This window comes from Accipiter gentilis, chromosome 10 (assembly GCF_929443795.1).
Source record: "Accipiter gentilis chromosome 10, bAccGen1.1, whole genome shotgun sequence".
In the NCBI taxonomy this organism is placed as follows: Eukaryota; Metazoa; Chordata; class Aves; order Accipitriformes; family Accipitridae; genus Astur; species Astur gentilis.
In genome coordinates, this window is record NC_064889.1 from 17,454,435 (window position 1) to 17,469,682 (window position 15,248).

At 48.9% G+C, this 15,248-nt stretch overlaps 1 protein-coding gene across 2 annotated transcripts in view; it reads right to left on the minus strand.

Moving 5' to 3' along the window:
• The window catches only part of ACAN (aggrecan), a 28,060-nt gene extending 17,037 nt beyond the window's left edge, over nucleotides 1-11,023 (minus strand). For both annotated transcript variants that reach the window (XM_049812271.1, XM_049812270.1), the window contains exons 1-11: nucleotides 10,954-11,023; nucleotides 10,031-10,402; nucleotides 8,568-8,742; nucleotides 7,881-8,008; nucleotides 6,990-7,280; nucleotides 4,715-5,227; nucleotides 4,032-4,206; nucleotides 3,485-3,612; nucleotides 3,069-3,362; nucleotides 2,712-2,906; nucleotides 88-2,038 (exon numbers count right to left, since the gene is read on the minus strand). In XM_049812271.1, the coding sequence (XP_049668228.1) occupies nucleotides 88-2,038; nucleotides 2,712-2,906; nucleotides 3,069-3,362; nucleotides 3,485-3,612; nucleotides 4,032-4,206; nucleotides 4,715-5,227; nucleotides 6,990-7,280; nucleotides 7,881-8,008; nucleotides 8,568-8,742; nucleotides 10,031-10,402; nucleotides 10,954-11,023 (4,292 nt within the window). The remainder of the gene's footprint in view (nucleotides 1-87; nucleotides 2,039-2,711; nucleotides 2,907-3,068; nucleotides 3,363-3,484; nucleotides 3,613-4,031; nucleotides 4,207-4,714; nucleotides 5,228-6,989; nucleotides 7,281-7,880; nucleotides 8,009-8,567; nucleotides 8,743-10,030; nucleotides 10,403-10,953) is intronic.
• Nucleotides 11,024-15,248: the final 4,225 nt, after the last annotated feature.

Sequence of the window (15,248 nt, forward strand, 5' to 3'; positions counted from 1 at the left end):
TCCCCACTGATTTCTTGAATTGTTGATGTTTCTATGCTAAATTCAGGAAATGCAGATGTCTCTCCACTGATTTCATGAATTGTGGATGTTTCTACACTAGTTTCAGGAAATGCAGATGTTTCCCCACTGATTTCTTGAATTGTGGATGTTTCTACACTCGTTTCAGGAAATGCAGATGTTTCCCCACTGATTTCTTGAATCGTGGATGTTTCTGTACTAGTTTCAGGAAATGCAGATGTTTCACCACTGATTTCATAAGCTCTTGATGTTTCTATACCACTTTCTGGCAATGCAGATATTTCCCCACTTAGTTCACCAGATGCAGAGGCCTCACCACTTGGCCCAAAACTGTAGGGAAATGTGACAGCTGTTTCCCCACCCAGTTCCTGTGATACTGTTGGTCTTGTCACAACTTCCACTAAATCAGAAGTGACCAAAGTGACTTCTGGAAGCCCTGAGGCCTCCACACTAATAGCAGTCACTGCTGAAGATTGTCCACTTAGGTCTGTGGCTCCAGAAATGTCTCCACTGACGTACGGGATCCCGGATGGCTCTCCACTGAAGTCTCCTGTCCCTGAAGGAAACCCGCTAGTCTGCACGGCTCCAGACCCTTCTCCAGATAGTCCTCTGTCTCCAGAAGGAAATCCACTGATTTCTATCATCCCAGATGGCCCTTCTCCCACCTCCTGTGCAACTGACATCTGTGTTACAACTTCCACCAAAGTGGTATCCACAAGAGAGACGGTGGGAAAGCCAGAGGTGAGTCCACTTTCCTCTCCAGACAGTAGGCCACTGGTGACATCAACTCCAGAGACTTCTCCACTGCTGTCAATCACTCCACTTGGATGTCCACTCATCTCGAGCACTCCAGAAACACTCCCACCAAAGTCTACATACCCAGAAGGCTCACCACTGCTGTCTAAACTCCCAGATGCCATGCCTGATGCATCTTCACCTCCTGAAGGCATTCCACTGACTTCCAAAATCTCTTTTGCTTCTGCTCGTGTAATTGAGGGGGTTGTCACTTCCTCCAAACTGGCATCTACAAAGGTAATGCCCGAAGCCTCACCGCTTCCATCGACACCAGAAGTTAGGCCACTTAGGTCCGTCAGGCCACTGACCTCATGTGTTCCAGATGGTTCTCCACTGACATCCAGTCCTGAGGGCAATCCACTGAGCTCAGGCCCTCTGGAGGGCTCCCCCCTGAGCTTGGGTACCCCAGAATGCTCCCCGCTCAGCTCGGGCACCCCAGAAGGCTCCCCGCTCAGCTCGGGCACCCCAGAAGGTTCCCCACTGAGCTCAGGCACCCCAGAAGGCTCCCCACTGAGCTCAGACCCTCCGGAGGGCTCCCCGCTGAGCTCAGCTCCTGAAGGTAAACCTTGGGCTCCGCCACAGGTGACCCAGTCAGTGGATGGGAACCCTGACAAGTCTCCTTCACCACTGGCTCCAATGGATCCTTTTCCCTCCTCTTGCCGTTCTGGCGCAGTTGTTACAACTTCCACCAATGTGGTATCCACAAGAGAGACGGTAGGAAAACCAGAGGCGAATCCACTTTCCTCTCCAGATAACACACCGCTGACTAGCTCAGTGCCAGAGATTTCTCCGCTGAATCCAGAAGGCAGCCCACTGCTTTCCCCTCCAGATGGCATCCCGCTGATTTCTGGTATCCTCGAAGCAGACACCGATATATCTTCCTCTGCAGAAGGTAAGCCACTGATGTCAACAGTGCCAGAAGGCAGGCCACTCAGGTCCCCTGAAGGTAGCCCACTTTCTCCAGGTAGAAAGCCACTGGTATGCAGATCTCCTGATGGTAATCCACTTTCTCCAATCCCTGAGTGTTCTCCACTAAGTTCAAAAACTCCAGAAGCTGGTTCTTCACTTGTATCCAGGACTCCAGGTACCCACCCAGATGCTGAAGATTCACCACTGACTTGATGTTCTCCAGATTCAGTCACCTCCCCTGACACTTCGCTGATGGAAGCATCGGTACTTGTTTCCTCCGGTATTACAGCAGCTGGGGGAAAAGCAGATGGACTCACTGGAAAAGAAAGAATGAACAAAGAGAGGGAGATAGGAAAATTATTTACTAAATTGTTTTAAAGAAGCTGTTAACAATTTCCTGATTGATTTTACCTCCAAACTGATACCTTTGGGATAAAGGCACAAAGTCCTGTGTGCTTGCAGAAATAATTTGGTCCCTTCAAATTTGTTAATAAACGTTATATCTTAAACTACTATAAATTAAGTATCTCTGGGAAACTGACAGAATATATAATCTTCTGACACGGCAGGACGGCAACAGTGACACCAATTCCCGGGTGCCAAAACCAAGCTACTGCTTCCTCGGAGATGACATGTGGAAGAGAAAAAGTTTAGTGCTGCTCTGACCACACTGCAGCTCTTCCCTCTCTAGAAGGCATGGCCTGAGATCTGTTTTTAGCCTGCCTTCCCCATCTCAGATACACAATATTTTGTAAGGTGCTCTGGCAATGCTGTGCGTGCTGGTCTGCCGGTCATTTAATTCAGTCTTAGACAAAAGTTCAAAAATATACACGTGTAGCTTCTCCTGTGTGTGCAGCCTCAGGCTTTGCTAATATGGTGATAATCACCTAGATTTAGAGGGAGTCCCCTTCAGCAAGGACACAGCCCATTTATTTTGGGCTACAACACCAGCCAAGTGTGACCCAGCAGATGAGGCAGCTCTGACCCACCTGAGAGCAGTGACACGTCGGTTGGGAAGACGTCTGTCCCCCACGCTGTCTGATTCTCAGGTTGCGTAGCAAACTCTGTCTCCACGGTCACCTCCTCCCCGGAGGGTACCCCTTCCACTCCAGGGATCACTTGGGTTGCCAGCACATCTTCTTCAAAGAACGAGGTGACTCCCTCCTCCTCCGCAGGTGGCAAAGCTGGAACAAAAAGATATTGGAGGGAGTTTCCAAAAATTCACAGTCCAAGATGCCGGTGAAGTTCTTCGCCCAAACCAGCACACCGATGTGCCCAACCTCCCTCATGAAATCCCCTTCCCTGAGGAGACAAGTCCACATGCCCTGCAAGGGGTTGGAGGGTACCTCTGAAGCAGAAGGCGTGGTGCCGGGACAGCGGGTTGGGAAAGCCCGTCTGGTTGTAGTGCTGATAGACGGTTCTCACGCCAGGCGCGTCCCCCCCGCAGGCGGGACGGGGGGTCACGATGGGGTAGCGGAGGCTGCCGTCGGCTAACCAGCCTGCGTAGCATCTGTCCAGGCCCTGCTTCCAGGCGGCGTGGAGTTGGCCAACAGAGGCCAGCGTGGCATTTTGGCTCTCGCAGTACTGCTGAGCTTCTGGGAAGGTGAACTGCTCTGGCTGGGTTGCGAAGAACACCTCGCCTGAGGGATGGGAGAGAAAACAGGCATGAGTCCCTGCATCCCACCCCCTCCCATGCAAATGTGGAGGCGTGAAGCACAGTTTTGCTCCACAGCCGTGCGCTGGGGGAAGGGGGAGAATGTACCCTTGAGCCTGTCGATGTAGCAGTACACATCGTACGTCTCTGAGGCTGGGCGCATGCCGTAAGAACGCACACCCGGAGAGCTCTCTTTGTCTCCTATGCAGTTACTTCGGGGATTCACAATGGGATACCTACCGAAAGAAGAGAGGAGGTAACCCAGGGTCAGCCTTATGTACCCTGGACTGAAGAACCTCAGTGTACTTGGGAGCTGGACACAAACGCTTCACCATTAGAGGTGCTCAGAGCCCCCACCGTGACATGGAAACAAGTCCACTTACAGCTTGAGGCAATGAATACAGACTTTCCTCCATTTCTACTACATGTCAGGGAAGCTCACCACTGCAGGAAGTATACACAGGTTAGGAAACGGGTAGGACAGGTTGAGAACAGGTCTATTGGCCACCAGATATCATGGCCTGGAGAGAACCTTAGGTCAGGAAAGCTTTAGATGCTGATGAGCAGAGCAGCAGGACAGACCAGAGTAAAGCCTCAGTTTCATGGCTGAATAGTCATTTTGAAAGGTGTCTTCCCAAAGCCAATATAGTTTTACCTGACTGTCTGGTCCCGCAGCCAGCCAGCATCGCACTGGTCAAAGCCAGCCTCGTAGGCGGCTTGGAGCTGTTCAGGAGTGGCAATAACTGCGTTGTTCTCCAGGCAGGCCTGCTGGGCTTGGACGAAGGAGAAGGCGTATCTGCTTGTGGCGGCACGGTAGTGAAACACCACACCTGGGGGAAGACAAGCCATGGTGCGACAGTAGATACAGGACCCCCCTCCACTGAGATGCGTGACCAGAAAGGGTCTTCCCAACAACAATGCAAGGACCAGTGCCTGTCAAACCCACTTTGATGGAGATGCCTCATTCATTGAGCTTCAGTGCCATGGAGGGTGATGTTCTGGGGATCTCTTTAGTCCTCCTTTAGGATCTTCCTACCTTGACTTTCCCCTTCCCTGGAGCCAGATGCACATGTGAGTGCACAGTATGACTGATGCAGCCCCAAGCACCAACCAGCTGAGCCCTTTTCCACACATGATGGGGTGGCCCACAGCCTCCTCCTCACCCCTCCTGTCCTACCATAGTGGAGACACTCAGCCTGTCCCTTATCCCAAACAGGCTTGCACCTGTCCAGGGACCTGGATGCCCTCTGTGAAGGCAGAAGCTTAGGCTGTTTTCAGCTGAATCGTTAACTCTAGGAGAAACTGTTCTCTGTGTTTCTTGGACTCCTGGTGACTTACCCGTGGGGGAGATGGGCTGCTCAGGGAGGAGACCGACACCGGGGGCTGCTGTCACTCGCACGAGCTGATCTTCCACTGTGAACACCGAGGCAGGCTCTAGTCCTGGTGTGGCAGTCACCCCCACGACCTCTTCCACCGAGCTCACCTCTGCCATTTCAGTGGTGATGGCAGTGCCTAAGGCTACGGTGGTGATTTCTTCAGGTACAGCCCACACGCCTGTGACATCCCCCCTGGTCACGTTCTCCTCCTCTGGGGCAGTTGTCTCTACTGTGACACTGGTGGCAAAGAGATCCGGCAGGACAGTGAAGCCCTCGTACAGTTCGGTGGTGGTGGGTGTGACGTCAATGGGCTCCAGGGTGGCGATGCTGCCACGGGCCTCCTCCTCCGTGACGTTGTGTGGCAGAGATAGCTCCACTTCGGTCTGGGTGACGGTCTGGACAGTGAAAGCGCTGCCCAGCTCGCTTCCCGTCTCGTCAATGAACTGCCCTGGGACAAGAGTCTCAGCGTCGTCCCCTACATGAGGAGACAAAGCAGCCATCAGAGAGGAGGACATGGTCAGTCTAGCAAGGTGTACTGTGCTGGCGTTTCCTCCAAGAAGCAGCTGGGTGTTTGCTGGCTCTGAGAGGATCAGGGAAATCATGACGGTCTGGTAAAAGAAGTGGCTGTCCTTCCTCCACTATGGCTCTGTATAACACCTCAGCATGGAGGGCATGTTTATGAGTTAGAGGCAATGAGCCACCGCATGCTCCACAGCTGATAAATCAGAGGACTTTTCCTTGCTCTCCTCCCAGCTCTCCTTCCTGGGAGCACCTTGCCCATATCCAAGTCTGCACTGACCTCTAGTGCCTGCTGCAAGGAATTTAAGGTGGCCGGAGGGAACTAAGGGAGCTTGGGTAACCTCAACAGCAGGTCTGAGCCGTGGGAGAAAGGCAACTGGATCCTCTCACTCAATGCATGAAGTCTCACCAGGATCACGATCTCCTTCTGCTCTGCCCAGGCAACGACTTAAGAGCTCATCACATATAAGCATGCTAACTCCATCACCAGGACAGCCAGGGCCACTTGCTGTACTAAATAGATTCAAACTACTCCCACCGTTCCCCTCCCAAATCACTTTTCTGCTCAAGTCACATCCCTTGGGTGTAGGAGAATGTGCTTAACGTGCCACTGAGCAGGTCAGCCTACAGCAGGGACGGCGGTTTAAAGAGCAGCATAAAACAGAACTGGGCAGGTGAAGGAAGGACATATTGGATATGGAGCAAGGCAGGTCTTGGCTGGGAAGGGAGAGATAATGAGACATTGTCAGGCTTTTCCCCTAATACTGCTTTCCTTGCTCTATTTATTTCCAATTCCATTTTTCTGCTAGTTCATTTTAGCCAGTACCTCTCAAACCTCAAGGCATTCAGAGAATTAGAGATGCTCAGCCAAGAACTGGCTGTACTCAGCAGTTTCAGATACATATTCTGAGATAACCAGAAGGCTGTGGCTTGATGGACCAGTCTTTAGCTTGGCCACATAGCTGGATAACTTGAAGGGGTCTGGTAGGTTTTACAGAGCCTCCTGACACACTGGTCATGCATGCATCTGGGCGCAATAGGTCTGTATCAAAGGGGTTTCAAAATGTATTTTAAAATATTGTTTGTTCTTTTTTTTAAAGATGGCAATCCTATTTTAATATTAGCCTCTGGTTGCCTTGAATATACCATACTTTGCCCCCTTTTTGCTGCAGGGAGAAGTCTGCAGTTAGAAGAAAGGGGGAGTAGCTGGGATGCTCTCGACTTGCAAGGTGCAATTTTGCCCCATTTCTGATTGCCAGAGACTGCAGCAGTCTCTGATTTATCCCAGTGTGGAAACTCAGGCACATGTCTGTACCACATCACAGCACTATACACATCTACAGGGTCAGATCTGTTCTCTTTTTCCTTCTCTTCCACCTCTAGCATTCAAGATCTTGTACATGAAGCACCTGAGCTCTGCTCCATGTCTCCAGGAGAGCTACCAAAGCTGGAAGGTGTGGGAGAGCTGGAGAGAAGAGGGTTGCGTTACACCCACCTCCTCAGAGTCCTCCCATACAGGCCAGGCATCCATGCACTTTCTGGATCTACTTCCTACCTGAACATGAATGGGGGACTAAGTCCTTTGCCAAACCTGCTTTCCCCAATACTTTTTTTAAAAAAATAAATTAAAGAAGCGAGAGGTTAGCTTTGGCCAGGGAGCTCCTGCTTGCTGATGTGTAGAGACACATTGCTTAGTCCCACAGCCCCAATGCACTCACCATAGCAGATGGCATCATAGCGAGAGTGGGGGTGAGGGTACCCCGTTTGGTTGACGTACAGGTACACCGTCCGCACGCCCACCAGGTTTCCTCCACAGTTGGGCCGTGCTCTGGAAATGGGGTAGCGGACGCTGCGATCGGCCAGCCAGCCTGCGCTGCACATGTCCATGCCGTCCTTCCAGGCCAAGTACAGCTCTCCCGTGGTGGCCAAACGGGCTCCCAAACTGCGGCATTTGTCGAAAGCTTCTTGGAAGGTGAACTTCTCGGGGGCGGTGGCATAAAAGACTTTACCTGCAATCACACCATCCATTAGCACAGGATTAAGGTGTAGAATTTAATCCCAATTCCCTTTCTTTCATCTTCCTACTCCTGAGAGTACGGATAAGATGAAAAGTCCTGTGTATTACAGCTGAACCGCAACCCCATGCTGGTGACTGACTATGAAGACCAGAAGAAAGTGAGTCTTACAGACCAAATACAAACTGGAGCAAAACATACCAAACCAGCTGGAGCCACAGGGCAAGAGGAAGATTAAGGACGATTTCAGTTCTGATATGCTGAATATTTCAATGGATCCCTGTTATAAGCATGGGTGATGGACACTTCTGGATGTCACAAATGGATGACCAAAGACAAACAGGATGGCGTGGACTCTGGTGGAGGTTAGACGGACTCCACCCTCTGTACTGCATTAGTCATTTGACATTAAAATTGTCCAAGGTCTAACAAAGACACTGTAGAGAACATCTGGCCTTGCTGGGTATGTACTTTTCCATCTTTAACCTGTCTTGCCTCTAGGCCTTTTGCCTCCGTATTTACGGTTGTGCAGTCTAGGCATGATCAAAGCTTTAGCTGCTTTTGCGTCTAGTAACAATAAAAGCCCCAAATCACCTTGCATTTGCTCTGCATAGCAGTAAACATCATAGGTTTCATCTGGCTCACGGACACCGTAGGTCCTCACTCCTGGAAACTCATCCTTGTCACCGTAGCAGCGCTCCCGGGGCCAGTGGATGGGGTACCTGGGGGAGAGAGGGTGTGTAAGGACTGGGGGGCAGGACCCCGGCAGCCACAGCAAGGCTGGGAGGGAGCTGCGGAGCACTGCGTAGTGTGATGATTTATGGCTTTTCCTGGGTTATAGGGAAGGGGAAAGATGATCTGCTGTCCTGCCCTCCCTCTGATGGTCCTGAGCACATCAGGTCCCTGGGAGCACTGGCCAAAGACATCAGGCCAAGGTGCCTCCCCAGTCGGGCATGCACAGCTCGGTACGGTTGAGCCACACTTGTGCGTCTTGGCATAGCATCTGTTTTGTTCAGGGAGGATGAAGGATCAGGATTAAGCCATTGTCCACTCAGCTGTCACCACCAGCTGAGGAGGACAGTGGTCACTCTGCTTTCCGACTATAGATTCCCTGCCTGGCGAGAACAGCTTGCAATCCACCACCTCCCTCTGCACACCAGCAATTGCAACAGCTGCTATTTAGCAACTATTTCACAACTGTTTTCAGTCAGTGGCTTCACTACAGAAGGCCTTCCCTAATGACCCTGCTGTGGCTTCCCGTTCCCCTCCACCATTCGTTACCTGACAGTCTGATCAGCCAGCCAGCCAGCATCACACTGCTCGTACCCATCCTCGTAGGCAGCTTGCAGCTGCTCAGGAGTAGCAATGACAGCACTGTTCTGGATACAGGCCTGCTTTGCTTTCTCAAAGTTCAAGGTGTACCTTGTGGAGATTGCTCTGTAGTGGAATACGATGCCTGGAAAACACAACAGCCATCACTCACACGCCTGCTAGAGAACAACCAGCCCCTTTTCTTGCGAAGAAGTTATGGATTCAAAGAACAGATACTGCACGTCAACTAGAAACAATGAATTATTTACGCTGATTGTCTGCATTTGAGCATCTCAAGCCAAGGATGACTTGATGGGGTCCTTTCACAGGACCTTGTGGAGCACATTGGTGACCTCAGACAGCGACTGCCCTCCCATGGTGCTGTAACAAAGTCACAGTGCATTAAAAGCCGGTACCTGAATAGTAGTGTGAACAGTGGGAGGAAATCCATTGCCCAGAACACAGAGCTATATCACCGTCAGAAGGGCTCAATACTTTCCTGATACAGCTCTGTGCAGTGTTTTAAATGCATGGTTCAGAAATCAGCCAGTGGGGCAAAGCAGGGACTGTGCTGTTGTGCAGGTTTGAAAGCTGCTGCCTCCCAAGGTCCTGCTCAGGACCAAGGGTGCAGAGTGTCAATCACTGTACAAACACCCAGGAAACAATTATAATCTCCAGATCTACTGCAAACATATCTAAGTCATATTTTTTTGACGAACAGGGATCTTTATAAAGAATGGCTATTGGTACACTCTGGTCTGGCACAAGCAGGCTTTAAGTCAAGCGGAAAATTCACCAGGAGGCAATAAGGGGGCTCCCAGCCTCTACTGTCAGAATTGTACTCCAGTGCACGTGAGCAGCAGTTAACTGTTGTAGAGGAAGCTGTCTACACTGTCCTACAGTGAAAACAAAAGCCACGATACAGGTAAGGATTGTAGGAAACTTTTGTTATTTTATCCACTTATTACTAGGATGGGCTTTGCAAGATGATGGGGAAAGTTTTTCCACAACAGACCAATTCTCCAGCTGAGGGCATCCCATCTCCTAAAATGTTTGGATGAAATAAAAAGTCTTACAACGGCCCTGTTCCAGCTTCACCCCTCTGAGCAATAGCCCAGTGTATCCAGTACCACCTCCTGCCAAGGATGTCGTCTTGCTGTCTCTGTAATTCACCTTCTGCCGGAAGAGTAATTTTATTGCCATATAATCTGCCATGAGTCATTTTACTGGTTTGTTTAGTCTGGTCCTAGCCTGCTAAAATAAATGCGTGGCTCAGCTTCTGCTCACTTACCCATTGGCTTATCTGTGACCTTACTGAAAAGGTTTCTGTCTGTGGGGAGAGCAGTAGCTCCTCTGCCCATATATTTCTTCCTCCCTCCTGCCCAGGCCAGGCAGCAAGATCTTGAGAGGAAAGAGCAAAGGCAGGACCTTACCTTTCACTAGGACCTCTATTGTGTCTTGTCTGTCCTCAATCCCGTACATCACTTCACAGCGATAAATCCCAGTGTGGTTGGATCTCAGCGCCTTGATTTCCAAGGTGGCATCGGTGGGGATGGCGGGGTAATTGGGCAAAGAGATTGCCTCCCTGTACGCAGTGTTGAGCCGGATTTTCCCACCAGTGGCCACTAGCAAGACAACTTCGGTCCCGTTTGAGAGTTTGCTCCATTTGATCCGTGGGGTCAGCAGAGCACTGGTGTCCTGTTCCTCTGGGATGTTGAAGTAACAGGGGATGTTCAGGGAGCTTCCCAGTACAACACGCAGGGGAGACTGCTCAGGTATCTTCACTTCCAGGCCATCACTACTGTCTGCCAGTTCCCAAACAAAGCAATGGTTACATCAGTAACGCATTTAATCCAGAATACCCAGTGCTTCCATATGCTCCAATGCCTATATCTGCTTTGCAAACCTCTACCCACATATTCAGACATACCTTTTTTGGTCTAGTCTGCGCAAAATAACTTGCAGAAAGGGAAGTTGCAACCACGACCCTTGTGCCATGGTTGCTTTTGGGATTTGGACCAGTGCTGGAGGTGGGAATGAAGGGAATGAAGGGCTCTACTGCAGTGTAGCTGCTGCCCATACTACAAGATCACACCTGATAGGCTTTAAAAAAGGGAATGCTGAGCTTCCCTTAGTTTCCCCAGAAATCTGCCTTTGCCTGGAGCTATCTCCCTGACTCCCCAAGCACAAGAACAGTGAGAGGCTATGGCATAGCAGCCATCCAAATAGAGGAGCCCTGTGTGTACACAGAGCAGACCTTGGGTACACTTATTTCTGGCAGCTGCCCACGCTTGGGGATGGGACCAGAGTGCAGCACATCACTCAGTCTCGCTTTCCCACACCCCGGGGCACATACCTGAGAGCTCCACAGAGGTGGCTGCGGTGATGACTCGCAAACACACAAACACTAATAGTAAAGTGGTCATAATTTACCTGCAAGAAACAACACAGGGAAAAAGGATTTATGACAGCTCTATGTTCATAGGGAGCCGAGTGCTGCGGCTGCTGCTGCGGGGCAGTGCAATGCTTTCACCTGCCCCTTAAGCCTCCTACATGTGACTGGCAGTGAAAGCTGGTCCTTGGGGAAGGACGCTGTATCAAAGTGCCTCTTGCTTCAGGAAATGAGTCTGTGAGACAAATAAATAAGGTGCTCTGCTATGTATAACAGACTGAAGTGTTATTATAGATCTCTTATTATATTGCTCTCCCATTCTCTCTCTTGTGATTCAGTCTTCCTTGTGGAGCAGAAAGACAATTTTCCACCAGATCATCACACTTATTATGTATTTACTCAAGAGGGACCATCACACCCGCTAAGCCTTTGCCTCAGAATAGGAGCTGCCCCTCAGCAGCATCCTCCATCCAAGCCAGCACTGGCTCTTGGGCCAGATGATTGGATGCATTTTGTATACCTTAAAGTGCTCCGAAGGGAAATCTGCCCTCTATGTGGTGGAAAAGCCAAAGGTTATAATGCTTTGGTCCAATACTCTTGCACTGACAGCACACATAACCTTAACTGCAAATGGATCCTGAACTGATACAAGAAATCTCCAGGATACAATTCTGGGCATCTTAATTCCACCCTAAAAACATCCTCTTGGGATCCCTCAATTAGTCAGAGCCACCTGCTACTTCTGAAAGCTTTAGGAAAGGAAAGGACCATCCTCCTGACATTGAATGGCAGAAGCAATACAGGGAGACCAACTAAATTAATCCTAACTGAATTATCATCCACTATAATATCATGAGATTTTAAATAGCCACAAATGTTCAAATTGTTTCTGATATTTCAAATAAAAAACATGTCCTCCGGCAGCACAGTGTTGTTTGGCGTCACAGTTCAGCACTGACTCAGCAGGAAGGACCATGCCTACTGAATCACTGGTGTTTCCTTTGAGGTCACCTATCCAAATATTGGCTGTTCAAGTCCTGTGATCTAGAAAGATCCCAGCTGACTTCAGCTGACAGGGAACATTCTGAGTATATGCCGATCAACCCTGCAGAAAAGTCCATTAAATATCCTCACTGGCACAAGAAAAGGCCAAAAATAAACCTCATCCTGTACAGTCCAGCATTAGCCTTTCACTTATGAAAAAATTGACCTCCATGCACTCATTCATTTCAACCTGACACATCACAAAATCTTATCTTTGTGAAATCTAAGTTAATAGAGACACCTGTACTAGCAGAAAATAGCACAGAACAGGGCTGGAACACATCAGCAGAGAAGCATGGAGGCTTGAATTTGTAGCTGTAGGGCTGAACAAGATCAAATGGACATAGCTCAATTTCTACTGGGACTGAAATTTTATTTTCAGGCAAGTGCCAACCTTGGCGGGGGGGGGGGGGGGGGGGGGAGGGGCAGGAAATGGTGGAGTTGTGTGTCTGTTTGGATGTCTCTCCCATTAGGAATGATATCGGCATAAGCAATGTATTATGAACCTCTTCTGCAGCGTGAGAGTTCACTTCACCATTTCCCTCTACTGATGGCTAGTACCAAGACAACTGCCTTGCTGCAGAAGAGGTCAAGGTGTTTGGCAGTCAGTACCTGGTCGATGGCAGGGGGATGTGCCCATAGGAGGGCCTGTGTGGGGCAGTGAAGTGCCTTCTGCTCATCAGTAAGCAAGGAGAATTGGAAACACCATCTGCTATGGATAAACAGTCTGAAATCAGCTTGGCTAAGCAACCATACCCAAGAGTCCTTAAAGAGCTGGCTGAGTAAATTGCTGGACCACTGATGTTCGTTTATAATCTGCTCTGGAGCACTGGGGCAGGTCCTGAATACTGAAGCACTGTGCCAATAGTCAGCCAAGATATACAACGATGAGCCTCATAAATACACACTAGGTTGATTGATATGAATTCCAGGCAAAATAATGAAAAATCTGATACAGACTTCAAGTCATTAAGCACTGAAGAATAGGCATAATATTAATCTTAGTTGAGGCACTTGTATATAAAACAGGTGCTTCCAAACTTGATTTTCTTAGTTGGTATGATTCTAAGTTTGTCTGATAAAGCTGCCTGCATGGTTGTAACATAATGTAATTAGATTTTGATAAGGTTTGACTTTCACAGGGTTCCATGATATGAAGACATGTAATGTCAGTAGTACAAGCATTAAAATGGCTTAGCAGAAGCCTAGCTGACAGGTGTCTAAAAGGAGCCATCTGAAGGACACCGATGTTGAAGGGGATATTTCTAATGGGCACCTACAGGGGTCAGTATTAGATCCAATGTGTTTCTAAATAGACTGTATTTTAATAGAATCAAATATAAAATTATACAAGGGATGCAGAACGTGCCTGACACTGGGATGCTGTGTCCTAGAAAGCAGTCACTCAGAAGACCTACTGCCACTATCTGACATAAAACCAAACAGGACTATCTCTCTGTGCATCTGGTAAGCAATGGGAATATTGTGTGGACCTCTGGGTTGGCATAAGGGTATCAGAAAAAGGTGGTGCAGAATATATCCACTAGCAAGGATCTGAGGGTTGGAGGAAATGCCTTATGGGGAGAGACTAGGAAGTCTGAATCTAATTATTGTAACAACACCCACAAAAAGACTGAGAAGTTGACAACAGTGCACAAATATTGTTTTAAGCAGAAGCTGCAGATGCTAAAGGGGTCTTTAATCTAACAGAAAGTCATCACCAAAACTAATAGCTGGGAGCCATATGCCAAGCAAACTCAAATGGGAAACAAATCCCACATTCTAAACAGGGGGTGATGGGTCATTGGAACAGGTACCAAGGGAAACAGTGGAGTTTCTGTCCCTTGGTAGCTTCAAATCCAGACTTGAAGGCTTTATTGGAAGACATGGCTTAGGCAAATGCAAGTTAGTGGGCTCAATACAGAGGTAACAGGGTGAGGTTTAAGGGGCCTACAGTCACAGAAGATCAGCCCAGAATGGTCCCTTCTGACATTAAAATTTATGAATACGAATGTATCACTCTTTTGATCTCTGCTCTTGTATTATTCATCTTACCTGGCACTAGGCAGTACAAAGAATTATGTTTGTGAATATCACACACATTTTTCACCTGTGTTGTAAGATCTAAGGCAAAAAAGACATCCTGTAAAATTAACCGCCTTCCCTGCTCAATCTCAGCCAGCCATGCCTGAAGTCTGCACAGGCGAGGCATCCCCCAGCTCCATGTCAGGCAGGGAGAAACAGATTCGGGGGTAAGCTGCCAGTGGAGGAGAAGGAAAAGGGCTTAACCTGTATTTTGGGGAACACCTCCAGGTGATAGACCAGTCACTACTAACACATGAGGCACTGCAGGAAACTTGAAGCAGACACAGCTTCTGCATTTTGGCGTATCTTTAAACTTCGGGGGGAAACTGACGTTCACTCTCTGAAGTGTATTCTTGTTTAGTTAGAGGAATGCTTCCTACAAGAACAAATAACTGTGGGTCTGTGCGTCCAGAGCTCTCCTGGAGTAGGTCAGTCCTTTCACTATGGACCCGCCTGACATCACCTGAGGACTGTCACCCTGGAATGAGGCTGTGGGGTGGGCTCAGATTATTTCTACTTGCATCATCCCAAAGCTGCCATTCCAGTGGATATCCTCCATTCTCATCCTCTGGAAAAAAGGAGAAATAGAAAAGCAAAGATCATACGAGTCCTGGGAGCAGGGGTGGACCCTCCAGGGCAGAAGGCACTTGGAGGGGATTCAGGTAAAGGACACTCTCCTAGCCATTAGTAACTAAGTCTTTACTCATGATACCTGCTTGAGCATTATATAAAAGCTCTTACTTCTCCAGGCTCCTTAAATCAGGTACTTTTCAGCTGGCTCTGTGTTTTGCCAGAATCAAAGCAAGCTGAACAACCCTGAGTGTCATGTGATGAACTCAGCCAAGAGAGGCAGGCAGCTTTAGACCAGGATTGTCTTCTAAAGAGTAGAAACATCCCAGAACAAGGAAACAGGGATGTTTAAATAAAACAGGAGCTGGCTGGCTGAAAAGATTTTTACAGTCCGTGTCTATAGCAAACGTATTGTTCTGAGTCACACGCAGTTGTTATTTCTGTGTACATTGGCAATGGGTAGGAGGAGAGCAGGTTCATCTGTGCATCGGTTAGACATCACAGAACAAAATGCCCTAAATAGAGGAAATTCACTTTGTCACAAAAGCTAAGACAAGCCC